At 39.5% G+C, this 14,560-nt stretch overlaps 1 protein-coding gene across 1 annotated transcript in view; it reads right to left on the bottom strand.

The window, feature by feature from the left end:
* Nucleotides 1–14,560, bottom strand: part of LOC130910663 (synaptotagmin-like protein 1) — a 49,905-nt gene that overhangs the window by 27,972 nt on the left and 7,373 nt on the right. The window contains exons 2-3 of the mRNA XM_057828149.1: nt 9,914–10,053; nt 6,970–7,121 (exon numbers count right to left, since the gene is read on the bottom strand). Of these exons, the coding sequence (XP_057684132.1) occupies nt 6,970–7,121; nt 9,914–10,050 (289 nt within the window). The 5' untranslated portion in view covers nt 10,051–10,053. The remainder of the gene's footprint in view (nt 1–6,969; nt 7,122–9,913; nt 10,054–14,560) is intronic.

Raw genomic sequence — 14,560 nt, 5'->3', positions numbered from 1 at the left:
ATTAAAATAGGAGAGCCCGACTGAGGACAGTGGGACCGCCGCATGGAAGTTCTTTCCCGCCGCACGTCCTTTCAGCTGTTTGACATGGAGAATGGAAATCTGAGCGTCCAGTTGGTCAGAACAGTTTTAATGTTTCACAATGGAGTATGACTGGAGTACTCCCATTGTGATCATTCAACATACCTCGCTTATTATGACAAAGCAGCGAACAGGAAGGGGTTATGGGGGAACAGAAGGGAGAGAAAAAGACAGAAGAAACACAAACAAGAAATACATTGAACACATACACTAACTATGAATATGTTGGTGCTATCGCCAGCTAGATGTATTTCCGGTTGACAACATGTGGGGAGCCTGATAACCAGGGGGAGGGGGGGGTGTCTAGAGGATAAGTGATTTGGAGGGGTGGAGTGTGCACCAATCAGCCCTGTGATCTAGAGCCCAGTAATCGTGTGAATCCCTTGTGAGTTCGTTGGCAACCCACCCTACGCCACCCCACCGCTAATCCCAGCACTGAGGTCCTCGACCCGAGCGCGCCCAATCACATCCAGCCATGCGCACATCCCATCAAACATGCGATAGCCATGCAGACGAGCGGAGGCACCGTGCAAAAAACAAAACAAAAAAACGTGTAATTCTTCAATTATGTATGTTAGTGATTAAAGGGTATTAAAACACTAAGGGGCTGTGAGATATCAATAGAACCGTTATATGGCAAGATAACAAATATTAATAAAGTTAACAAAAAAATAAATCACATTCATGAGCAATTATCGAAAATAGATCGAAAATTACGTGCATTTCCGAAAGTATTCCGGAAACAGCCGAATGGGGCGGAGACGTCATAACAAGGAAACAATAGGTCGAGGCAGGTGCCATCGTTGTTTATCGACGAGAGAGTTGCGTTCGTGTTTCATCAAAAAACCGCTAAAATTTTTCAAACCTGTCATGCTATGTGGTGTACAAATAGCCATCTGTCGCAATGTAGTACCCATGAGTTCCCGAATGCGAGAAAAAGAGCTGGACTACGCAGACAATGAGTAAAGTTCGTCAGTGCTTAGAGGGCTAATTTTGCAGACCCAGCCTCTGGCACGGTTTTGTGTGGTGCGCATTTTACTCCTGAAAGCTATACGAACTATGGACAAATTAAATCAGGTTTTGCTAAGAAATTGATGCTGAAAGCAGATGCGGTGCCCACCTACAAGTGCAGCCACCTAAATGTCCCGAGATATCAAGAAAGAGGACGATGACTGGCTCTGGTGAGACCACCCCACCACCCCAGGCAAAGCAAAGGAGGAAAATGGCCAGAGTGAGTACTCTTTGACAATAAAAAACATATCACGCATTGGATATAGGACTGGACACATGTATAAATTATCGCTCGTAAAATATATAGAACAAATCCTCTAATCCTATTCATATTTGTGTCGGTTGGCAGAGCGAAAACCGATGATAGCACAATAAATGATAATTATTCTATACATTACTTTATTTTGCGGTCACGGCGTATCAGCTTCACAAAAAGAAATGCAAAACAAACCATTCGGTGTTTCCCACACAATCTGTTGTTGCCGGTGTTTCATCAGTGTGATTGCTCACCTCAATGATCCTTTCATTAGGCTGCATTGGCTTTCGTTTGGGCTCAAATTGATAACCCAAAACACCAAAGAAAGGTTCATAACTCTCCTCGTCACCATTAGAAGAATGTTTGTTACGTCGGATTCGTCGCTGCAAGTAGAAACAAAATTGTCCGCCATCATCGCCGCCATTCAGTACTAAGCACTAGGGATGTCCCGATCCAGGTTTTTGCACTTCCGATCCGATACCGATATTGGCCGATACCGATACCGGCCTATCTGATCATGTGTTAAAGTTTAAAGTTATTTAGCCTCCTTACTTAGTTGTCAGACTCATGTTGAAAAGGGTTTTAGTACTCTTGATAACAACTAGCCAGCTGAATTAGGTGAGTTTGAATAACACACAACGGTTGGTAACAAAAAACTGACCTGTTTATTCAGTGACAAACACAAAACATTATAAGTAACAGACAGAAATGGCATAGTCAGTCAGTAAAACGTGCAAATAATATTGTAAACTGTGTAAAACGTGCAAATAATATTGTAAACTGTCTTAAAAAAGCAAAACACACAAACAACCTCAGTGGAAAATCCCCCCCAAAAAACCAAGCTATTAGATGCTTTTAATGTTTCGTGCATTAGTTACAATAATTGTATAAAAAGCCTCTCAGGTTTAAATAAATACTATTTCAGTATCAAGTTAACATTTGAAAACAGTAAATAAAATACTCAAGTCCCCATTCTGTATCAGCAGCTTTAAACTACATTCAATTCATTTAATTTTGTGAATCAACTGTTAAAGTTGTTAAAATTGCTCCCGTTATTCCATAATTTCCCTTCTGTCTACTTTCGACATTTGAAAGTTTTAAAACTGTTTTGAAGATAGATTCAAGTCAAGATTTTGCAGATTTAGGAGTATTTTAGATAAAAAGTTAATTAGGTTCGCTTGGAAGGTTCACAATAGCCTAGGGAAGTCTCCTGCTTTAAGATGGCGGCTGTTTACTGACGCATCTAGTTGTCCATACTTCAATGTTGCTACCGCCGTCGATTTTGTCATTTTGCATCAAGTTCTATATACATACAGTACCTTGCAAAAGTATTCGGCCCCCTTGAACCTTGCAACCTTTCGCCACATTTCAGGCTTCAAACATAAAGATATAAAATTTTAATTTTTTGTCAAGAATCAACAACAAGTGGGACACAATCGTGAAGTGGGACAAAATTTATTGGATAATTTAAACTTTTTTAACAAATAAAAAACTGAAAAGTGGGGCGTGCAATATTATTCGGCCCCCTTGCGTTAATACTTTGTAGCGCCACCTTTTGCTCCAATTACAGCTGCAAGGCATTCGGGGTATGTTTCTATCAGTTTTGCACATCGAGAGACTGACATTCTTGCCCATTCTTCTTTGCAAAACAGCTCGAGCTCAGTGAGGTTGGATGGAGAGTGTTTGTGAACAGAAGTCTTCAGCTCTTTCCACAGATTCTCGATTGGATTCAGGTCTGGACTTTGACTTGGCCATTCTAACACCTGGATACGTTTATTTTTGAACCATTCCATTGTAGATTTGGCTTTATGTTTTGGATCATTGTCCTGCTGGAAGATAAATCTCCGTCCCAGTCTCAGGTCTTGCGCAGATACCAACAGGTTTTCTCCCAGAATGTTCCTGTATTTGGCTGCATCCATCTTCCCGTCAATTTTATCCATCTTCCCTGTCCCTGCTGAAGAAAAGCAGGCCCAAACCATGATGCTGCCACCACCATGTTTGACAGTGGGGATGGTGTGTTCAGGGTGATGAGCTGTGTTGCTTTTACGCCAAACATATCGTTTTGCATTGTGGCCAAAAAGTTCAATTTTGGTTTCATCTGACCAGAGCACCTTCTTCCACATGTTTGGTGTGTCTCCCAGGTGGCTTGTGGCAAACTTTAAACGAGACTTTTTATGGATATCTTTGAGGAATGGCTTTCTTCTTGCCACTCTTCCATAAAGGCCAGATTTGTGCAGTGTACGACTGATTGTTGTCCTATGGACAGACTCTCCCACCTCAGCTGTAGATCTCTGCAGTTCATCCAGAGTGATCATGGGCCTCTTGGCTGCATCTCTGATCAGTTTTCTCCTTGTTTGAGAAGAAAGTTTGGAAGGACTGCCGGGTCTGGGTAGATTTGCAGTGGTCTGATGCTCCTTCCATTTCAATATGATGGCTTGCACAGTGCTCCTTGAGATGTTTAAAGCTTGGGAAATCTTTTTGTATCCAAATCCGGCTTTAAACTTCTCCACAACAGTATCTCGGACCTGCCTGGTGTGTTCCTTGGTTTTCATAAGGCTCTCTGCACTTTAAACAGAATCCTGAGACTATCACAGAGCAGGTGCATTTATACGGAGACTTGATTACACACAGGTGGATTTTATTTATCATCATCGGTCAATTAGGACAACACTGGATCATTCAGAGATCCTCACTGAACTTCTGGAGTGAGTTTGCTGCTCTGAAAGTAAAGGGGCCGAATAATATTGCACGCCCCACTTTTCAGTTTTTTATTTGTTAAAAAAGTTTAAATTATCCAATAAATGTTGTTCCACTTCACGATTGTGTCCCACTTGTTGTTGATTCTTGACAAAAAAATTACATTTCATATCTTTATGTTTGAAGCCTGAAATGTGGCGAAAGGTTGCAAGATTCAAGGGGGCCGAATACTTTTGCAAGGCACTGTATGATATCTATTATCTACAGTAAAACGATGTTGACATAGTTTTAAGCGGCTGTCAGCAGCAGTCAGGTATTCTTGTGTTTTTTATCCAGCGGCATGAGTTGAGGTAAGGCCGTGAGTCAAGCATTGGCATTACCCGGGTCTATGACAAGCATGCTCTCATCATATTCTCGGGACGCGCAATCAGTTTCTCATTGCGTCCCGAAAACCGCGCTGTGTATTAGTTCCGCTTTACTTGACATATTTCAATAATCGGAATTTAGATGTTTGTGAATTGTTCTCGAAGCTTCCATGGCCGAATTGTCAAGGATGTAATGACGGCTGAGCATGTTGTACCGTGGTTCTAAGTGTTGGATGGTGCGTCTTTACTCACAAGAGATAATGGCTTGTCATCCACAATGAATTCTTTGGCAATGACTCTTGTTATTCCCTGGGCTTTGGGACTGTCGACCAGTTTGTCACGCATAGCAAAAGTTTCTGCCAGTGTTACTGTAGTTGCGTAGGACCTTTCTTTTTGTCTTCGGTTTTCTTAACATACTCCTCATATTGTTTGTTGTGGTATTTCGCTAAATGCTTGATTAGGTTGGTTGTATTAAAACTTCTTACAGCTTTACCACCACGCTTGACTTTATTGTGGCATATGTTGCACTCTGCCTCTTCGTCTTTGTCGTCCTTTAAGGTGAAATGATCCCACACAGCTGACATTTTTACCGATAAAGTTTCTCGGTAAATTGGGAGACTGTAATGTAGTGTGTTGAAGGTGAGCCGTAAAATGCGGACCGGATTTTAGGGAAACCGAAGCAAAAACTGGAATGGATTATGTAACTCGGTGCTCTGGAAAACCCGGACCGGATTAAAAAAAAACTGGATCGGACGTCTGGATCGGAATTTTTGTCGTGTCGGCCGATCCGATACCGATGCGCATTTTTTTGCCGATATCGGCGTCCGATCCGATCCAAATATCGGATCAGAACATCTCCACTAAGCAGTGAGCTGGTTGTTTCCTAGTAGTGACGTCACGCACACAATATGCTAGATTTCCGGTATCTCGGGGGCGGGTTCTTTTAGCTTGACAATAGATCCTAATTTCTATCATTTTCTTGGTGTTGCGATGTGTGTAATTACACGAAGTGGCATGATATGAATCCAAAAGGCATGCGTTTATGGATAAATCATGACACATTAGCATTTCCCCAGGTGTTGTCATACCCTTTAAAATACGCCACAAGGTGTCAGTGGTGAGTTTTGAATTAATTAAAGATCAAGCCAATGAGTGCGTTTTGTCCCTTGACTGACGTCGTAGTCTTCCTTTAATCCTCAGTGGGGTGTAAGGCAGAGAGAAAGGAGAGTGGACCAGGCGTTCAGATTCGTAGCTCGGACCGCGCCAATTATTAACCTAAGCTTCGGCAACTCCTTCACAACAGACATAAGTATCATACTGGTAAAATACAATAAAAATGATATTCATATCTCTCAAAAACTAAGGTTCACAAAAAGAATCAATCTGTATTGATGAGGCCCTATTCTCACAAAGTTAAACAACAATGCAAAGGGAACTGCCATTCACAAATTCACAATCAAAATAGATATGCAATATACACATAAAACATTCAGACTTTGGTCAACCTCTATTTAAACATTTTAGCAACTCGTTTAGCTCAACAAATACAGTGTATGCCAATATTTAGTCACAATTTATAAACTATGATGCTGGGAGCCATTATCAGGAGTCTTGTTTGTTGTGAAGACAACACAGTGGACCTGCACTAAACAGGAAAAAAAACGGCGTCGGTCGAGGGACAAAACACACTCATTGAATTGATCTCTTATTAATTTAAAACTCGCCATTGACACCTTGTGGTGTATCTAAATCACTACCTTACATACGTAATTAAAGAGTGTGACCATGTGACGTCAACAACAAAGGTGAGCTACGAGTTAATTTTTTTATTTAAAATTTTACAAATTGTATTAAAACGAAAACATTAAGAGGGCTTTTAATATCAAATTATCATAACTCGTACTAACATTCATCTTTTAACAACTACGTCTTTCTGTCCGTGGTACCCTTTAATGTATACATTGTGTCACTTCCTATTGATCTGGGGTCTTTTTTGGAGTCACTTACTGTTGATATTGCGTCACTTCCTTTTTTATTTTGGGGGATTCAACTTCCTGTCGATTTTGTGGCATGTCAGGGCAACTTTCTGTTCATAGTGCATCACTTCCTGTTAATTTGAGGGCATTTCAGGGCAACTTTCTGTTCATATTGGGCCCCTTATTATTGATTACAGGTTACCTCCTGTTGATTTTAGGGCATATCGGGGGGTAACTTCCTGTTCAAATTGGGTAGCTTCCTGTTGATATGGAGGTATTCTGGAGTTACTTCCTGTTAATATCAGGTCACTTCTTGTTGATTTGGGAGCATTTCAGGGTCACTTCCTGTTGATTTGGGGGGCATCTGAGTGTGTCTCCAGTTGATATCGGTCACTTCATGTCACTTCTTCTCATTGAAAATCTGAATAGGGCCATTGGAAATGAATGAGAAATTTTGTTCATTAAAAATGAATAGGGAAGTTTTTGGCAAATTTTGGCTGAACAGTACGTTTTTGCCTCAATATCCTAATTTTTTTGCTGTGTAAAAGATTTTGACAAAAACTAGTGAAGTGGTATTTTGACTGACCCTTGGCCTTGGGCTCTCGCCGTCGTATGGTGGCACGCACCAGCTCCGTGCCGGATACTCTATTTCGGTGCCGCCTGCTGGACGCCTCACGGAACCACGCCCCAGACTGCGAGTGCAGCTGCGCCGGGTCGACTCTAGACCGCGCCAGCATCCTGTTGACACAGCAAACACGCACATGACGGCAACTTTCTTATTTGACTATCCTCGAAGGTAATCAGGTAATTATTTAAATGAGAGTGTCGTCATGACAAAGCCGAAGCATTTAGGTGTGTCCTGTTATAAATACCTTGATCTTTTTACCTCGTTTGAACGACTCCCAAATGTTATGACAACATAGTGATCAATTTCTTGAATCCGTAAGTAACCAAAAATACTTCCTGGTGTTGAACAGGAAGCAAAATATCACACCTCCAAACGTATGAAAGGCCTTGTTCACCTAAACTGTTGTTTGTCAGGCAATTTGGTAGACATGTCTATTGTTACAAAGCAGCCATTTTGGGAAAATAAATTCCCTTGATCTACTGATTATCATGAATTTGTAACAGGAAACACACACAATAATAAAGTCTAAAGCAGACATGTCAAACTCACTTTGGTACACAGGCCACATTTATGGCAATTACATCTCATGTGGGCCGGACTAGTTTATTTTTGGCCAAATAAGTTAACTCACAGGCTGCCATTGACGGCGCTTCACGTCCAATCCATTTACATGATATTATGTAAAAATGTGATAACTATCACGTAAAAATGTGGTAATTATGGTAAAATGTGGTCATTAAAATGTAAAAATGTGAGGCGGATGTGCTAACCACTCAGCCACCGTGGCACCTAAAAAAAAAAGACGTGATAATTTAGTAAAAATATGATAATTATAGTGTAAAAACTATCATGTAAAGACATGGTAATTAAAATGTGAAAATGTGAAAACTCACGTAAACACGTGCAAATCATCATGCAACAACCTGCTAATTATCATGTATAAACATAATTATGTAAAAACTGAAAATATGTGCTAGTTATCATGCAACATGATAATTATGTGAAAATGTGAAATCATGTAAAAATGTGATATCACGTAAGAACGCGATATACATCATGTGATATTTATGTAAAAATTGGATAATTAATTTTTTAAATTGTAATTAAAATGTAAAAAAGTGAAAGTCCATGTAGAAACTTCATAGTTATCATGTAAAAACATGAAATTTAAAAGGTGATGTTAAAAATGATAGGTGCACGATTCTAAACACTCACCTTGATTTTTGTGGTACAGCCACAGCTTAAACTTTGCCATTTTTGTTCATGTTGGGTCCCAGCTAGATTTCCTGTTTGATTTTTTGCTTACTTCTCCTACCCTGGACTGTGCGTGTTCGTGATCTGGGTCTCTACGTGCTGTCTCGTCTCATTCAGTTTTTGAAAACCTTACCTCAAAATTAAAATACTACGCTTGCCATAACCATTTGGTTATTTCTAAACCTCCGAACAAGAGAGCTAATACATTCGCAACTGAAGAGCACCTGAGAGCACGAGGCCTCCGATACGTTCTGAAATATTTCATTAGCCTCTGACGCTAATGAAATATTTCGGAACGTGACGGTCTAGATCACCATAACAATAATGGTCACTTTGTTAGCGGACCCTCGTCCTCAGGAACTTTTCCTTTCCAAAATACTGTACTTCAATAACAACGAGTGACATCAGCGCCGAACAAATTCTATGCTAGGAGTAGGACGCGACCGATTCGGGTCAAAAACACGCCATAATGATTGTTGTATATAGTCGAATCGTCTCAAAATATGATTCTAATTCACATAATAATGCCATTTAAGACTTTTTTTCTCGTGTCATATGCTCTTTAAACGTTACATCAATGTCAGTATATTAAGGTCGTTTTCACAGTCTTAAACCAGGAGTACATTCATTAACTTCAAATGACCTTTCTGTGGTTTTTGTCTCCCGATTTCCATCTGTGAGCCAAGCCGACGTACCAGCCGCAAGCTTTCAATAGAACTGATACGCTTGTCAAAATAAAGCGTGTAAAGGAACAATTTGTATTTTACGTGCTATTTTAGACGACTTGTGGTAAATCGTGCGAACAAATGAGCTTCATATATTCATTTAGGAGTCATGTTAAATTATACAAATTAAAAATTAGAATGGATCTTTATATCTTAAAAAAAAAAAAAACGCATTTGCATGGCGTGGCGGCTTTTATTTTGGTGTGGCGGCCCGCCATGATAATTCTTATGTAGGGGAAACGCTGTACACTCCGTAAAAAAATGCACTCATCTTCCAATTTTCATCAGTAAAAGATTTTTTGTTTTTTTCACATTGTTTGCAAATGCTGTAAACCAGCGGGTTTTCATTTTTGAACTGTCACCTTTTTATCGCAATTTTGCGTGTTGGAGTAGACTGCCAATGTTTTCTAGCAAGTTAAAGTGGTAAGTATATCATCTTTTTTTTCCATTAGCCTCAAGGTAACACTGCTGACGTTTTACGATGTTTAAAACCAATGTGTTTCCTTATTTTGTATGTTTGAACTTCAATTGTACGGTGTGTTGACAACCAATAAACATCTGTGAAAGGAACTAGAGTCTCATATGCAATTAACACGCACGTGTGCCAAGTGCACACAGCACACCCACGCATAAATGTATGCACGCATGCGGCGATAAACCACAGCCAGGAAAATTACGGACCTCATTTTTATTCACCGTGCGATAAATTGACTTATTGCATATCGCGACATGCTTAGTGATGACAAAGGTAAAACAGGTCATAAATGTAAATGGCATATGGGCAGCATGGTGATGATTCGGGTTGAATTTGGCTACTAAGAGTGTTCTCTATTATTTGCATGTTTTTACTTGTACAGCCAAATGCACTGCAGTGTGAAGCAGGGTGTAGCTAATGTTGTGGTCGGTTTTGTATCGCCTCTGACCTTATGCGCCCTTCTTCATGTTGTCGCAGCTCCATGTCTCGCCGCAGCACCTGCAAGATGTTGTCCTGCTCCTCCTCTGTCAAATAGCTTAGGTCTAGCGATCCCACGCCACCCTCGGCCTCTACATCTGCCTCCATTGCCTGTATGAAAAAAAAACAACAATCAAAAATCACACAAATTCCATTAAAAAAAATTACAAGACACATCTGGGACTTTTTTTTCATAGGTTGCCATTTGGACGTAACAGAGTGGACACTAACAAAGGTGACATTTTAACCTTTTGTACATGTTAGCCCTCAGCCGAGCATTGCTAGTATAATAGCTAACATGACAACTGTAACTATCGCTAATGCTTGTAAAGCTATTTGCATACGGGTCAACAGTTTTTTTTTATAAGATGCTATTTGGACATAACTGAGTAGACACAAACGGTGGGGACATTTGTTAGCCGTCAGCCTAGCTTTGCTAGCATAATAGCTAACATGACTTTGGATACTTGATGAGAAATCTATCATTTTACAAATAAACCTTTGGAAATGATTTAAATTAGGGCAGTCAAAATTATCGCGTCAACGGGCGGTAATGAATTTTTTAAATTAATCACGTTAAAATATTTGATGCATTTAACGCACATGCCCCGATCAAAGAGATTAAAATGACAGCACAGTGTCATGTCCACTTGTTACTTGTGTTTTTTTGGTGTTTTGTCGCCCTCTGCTGGCGCTTGGGTGCGACTGATTTTATGGGTTTCAGCACCATGAGCATTGTGTAATTATTGACATCAACAATGGCGAGCTACTAGTTTATTTTTCGATGGAAATTTTTACAAATTTTATTAAAACGAAAACATTAAGAGGGGTTTTAATATAAAATTTCCATAACTTGTACTAACATTTATCTTTTAAGAACTACAAGTCTTTCTCTCCATGGATCGCTTTAACAGAATGTTAATAATGTTAATGCGATTTTGTTAATAAATCTTGTTGATTTATTGTTATAATAAACAAATGCAGTACTTATGTACAGTATGTTGAATGTATATATCCGTCTTGTGTCTTATCTTTCCATTCCAACAATAATATATTAACTCGATTACAAATTTTAATCGTTTGACAGCCCTAATTTAAATCAATTAATTTCTTTGATGTGTACAGTGGTATGAAAACGTATCTGAACCTTTTCGAATTTCTCACATTTCTGCATAAAATCACTATCAAATGTGATCTGATCTTTGTCAAAATCACACAGATGTAAAAACAGTGCTTTAACTAAAACCACCCAAACATTTATAAGTTTTCATATTTTAATGAGGATAGCATGCAAACAAGGACGGGGGGAGAAAAATAAGTATGTGTAGTCTAAGGAGACTGAAAGAGCAATTGAAACCAATTTTTACCAAACAATTTAAGTCATGTGTGTGCCCAATCACTGATGAGTGGTTTAAAGCTGCCCTGCCCACTATAAAACACACACCTGGTAAGAATTGTCTTGATGAGAAGCATTGTCTGATGTGCATCATGGCTCGGTCAAAAGAGCTGTCTGAAGACCTGCGATCAAGGATTGTTGATTTGTTTAAAGCTGGGAAAGGATACAAAATCATCTCTAAATGTCTGGATGTTCATCAATGGACAGTCAGAGAATTTGTCTACAAATGGAGAGAGTTTGGCACGATTGCTAGTGGCCATCCACTAAAGACGACAACAGGAGTTCAGCGCAGAATACTTAAAGAGGTAAAAAGAAGAAGTCTGCTGAAGACTTACAGAAATCACTGGCACAATCTGTGCAATCTCTGTGCACATATTAACGATATGTAAAACTATGGCCAAGTGTTCATGGGAGAACTAAACGGAGGAAGCCAATGCTGTCTGAAGAAAAAACATTGTTGCTCGTTTAATGTTTGCAAAAAGGCAATTGGACACTCCACAGAAGTTTTGGATGAATATTTTCTGGACTGATGAAACCAAATTTGAATTGTTTGGGAGTAACACACAACGTCATGTGTGGAGGAAAAATGGAACAGCTCACCAACATCAACACCTCATCCCCACCGTGAAGCATGGTGGTAGGAGCATCATGATTTGGGGCTGTTTTTGCTGTCTCACGGCCTGGACAACTTGCAATCATTAATGGAAGAATGAGTTCAAAAGTTTATCAGGATCTTTTGCAGGAAACCTGAGGCCGTCTGCCAGACAGTTGAAGCTAAAAAGAGGATGGATGCTGGAACAAGACACAATGATCCAAAACACAGAAGTAAATCAACTTCGGAATGGTTTCAGAAGAACAAAATACACGTTCTGGAGTGGCCAAGTCAAAGCCCAGACTTGAACCCCATTGAGATGCTGTGGCAGGACCTAAAGACAACGATTCATGCCAGACATCCCACGAATCTGACTGACCTACAGCAGTTTTGTAGAGAAGAATGGGCCAAGATTAGTCCTGATCGATGTGCCAGACTGATCTGCAGCTACAGGGGGGCCACCAAATATTAATTGTGATGGCTCACTTATTTTATTCCCCCCCCCCCCCTTCTGTCATTGTTTGCATACCAACCTCATTAAAATATGAAAACCTATTAATGTTTGGGTGGTTTTAGTTAAAGCACTGTTTTTTCATCTGTGTGATTCTGACATTTATCAGATCACATTTGATGGTGATTTTATGCAGAAATGTGAGAAATTCCAAAATGTTCACATACTTTTTCATACCACTGTAGCTTTAACTGAGTGAACATGTTATGATCAATTATTCTGAAAGTACTTCATAAAACTGCAAAACCGGATTTTAAAAGGAGGTAAAAAAATAAAATTGCTTACCACTGTTGAATTTTCCACCTCTGGTGTGATGTCATTAATAAATGGGGAATTTTCTTAAAGGGACACTAACACAACCTAACAGAATGGACATTGGGGTCAAACAGAAACACATTTTTTTTGTTTTGTTAATTAAATAATCTATTTCAATTTAAAAACAACACATGCTTAAATATTCAAGTAGGTTTTTTTTTTTTTTTTTTTTTTTTGCTTTTAACCAAGAATCGAGACTGTTTTACGTACATATCAATAAAGAATTGAGGGATTTAAGCATTTGTTCACAAGAATCCTCAACGTAAAAAGCTCTTTGTCTGTGTTTCCACTCGGTCAGCTTTGATGGAGGTAGGCCCCATATTAATCCGCCCCCCGCCCCGTCAATATTTTATAAAGTCTATGGGTCGGTAGATCAGAGGCATTAAAATGGCATAAAAACGAATTTGCTTTTTTTTTTTCTTTACAAAAACAGCTAAATGTCCTATAATGCAGTTTGAAGTCAAAAATGAAGATTATTGTCATGATATTTCGATCTACCTTTGGCGTCTTCAAATAGGTAAGATATACTTGCATTGTAGCCATATTATTGTTTATTGTTGCTGTTTAGCTGCCGCCAAGCAGAGCGCTGTTGGATATTCGTGTGCAATTCATTTTAGTGATGTGAAAAGGGGTAGTTAAACTGAGGCTTATAGAGCATACGACAGGAGAAAAAAAGTCCCAAATAGCATTATTATGTGAATTAGAATCATATTTTGAGACGATTCGACTATTTACAACAATTTAGCAAAGCGCAGATGACGAGAAATTAGTCTTTTAATCTGCCGGTTAGCCACGCCTACCATTATAGGGCTCTAGCGTCCCCAACAGGTGGATGACGTCAGCGGGAGACTGAGCTCATCGGTTTTGCTATTCAGCCCATTGAGGGGGAATAATTCAGAACGAGGAAAACACGACGAAGAGAGCCACAAAATGTCATTGTTTCAGTCTCTCCATTCCAATATTTTTACAGGATATTCTTTTTATCCAAGTATTTTTCACCAATAGCTAAATAAATGGCTTGAGAAGGACCAGTCAGCTCGTCGAGGGGAAACTATTCACAACGAGGAAAACGCGACGAAGAGAGCTGCAAAATGTCATTGTTTCTGTCTCTTTGCTTCAATATTTTTACAGGATATTCTTTTTATCCAAGTATTTTCCCCAATTGCTAAATAAATGGCATGGTCATGACAAATAACAGTCTTGTTCTAAATTGCGAATGAAATAATAAAAATGCACTTATTCAGGACGACATGGTAAAATTACTCCATAATGGTCAAAACTGTCGACTTCACCTTTACTGTCTCACCTCCCGAACGATATTTTATGATACCTAAATCGGACATATGTCATTTCCCTTACCCGGCTTCAGATAACGTAAACAAACCAAGAGGCGTGACAGCTAGCGGACATGCTAACCCGAACCGAGTGATGTTTCAAAGTCTTCGAAGCGGAAAATCACACATAACTAGCCCGGATGTTTTGACATGACGGCTGGGTTGTCGATTGTCTTCGCCGGAGAGCAATTTACAGCTCGTTCCCCGGTGGAGGGCGGCTGCAATTGTTGTGCAGCTAACGAGCAGCTAATGTGCATGAGGAGAGCTTTTTACATATCTATCAATGATCAAACGAAAGTCGTCCTTAATTTAAAGAAAATTTGTAGTGTTTACTTTGTAACCGCTGTATTCGCGGCTATTTTTAAACCAAAGTTTCAATTTCTGATCAGTCGGAAAATTTGACTGAACACCGGGAACATGTGCACAATAAGCCGAATATAGTGCTCTCCCGGTGGGTGGATGTGCAACAA

Source organism: Corythoichthys intestinalis, chromosome 22, assembly GCF_030265065.1.
Source record: "Corythoichthys intestinalis isolate RoL2023-P3 chromosome 22, ASM3026506v1, whole genome shotgun sequence".
Classification (NCBI taxonomy): domain Eukaryota; kingdom Metazoa; phylum Chordata; class Actinopteri; order Syngnathiformes; family Syngnathidae; genus Corythoichthys; species Corythoichthys intestinalis.
This window is presented reverse-complemented; position numbering and strand designations above follow the sequence as displayed.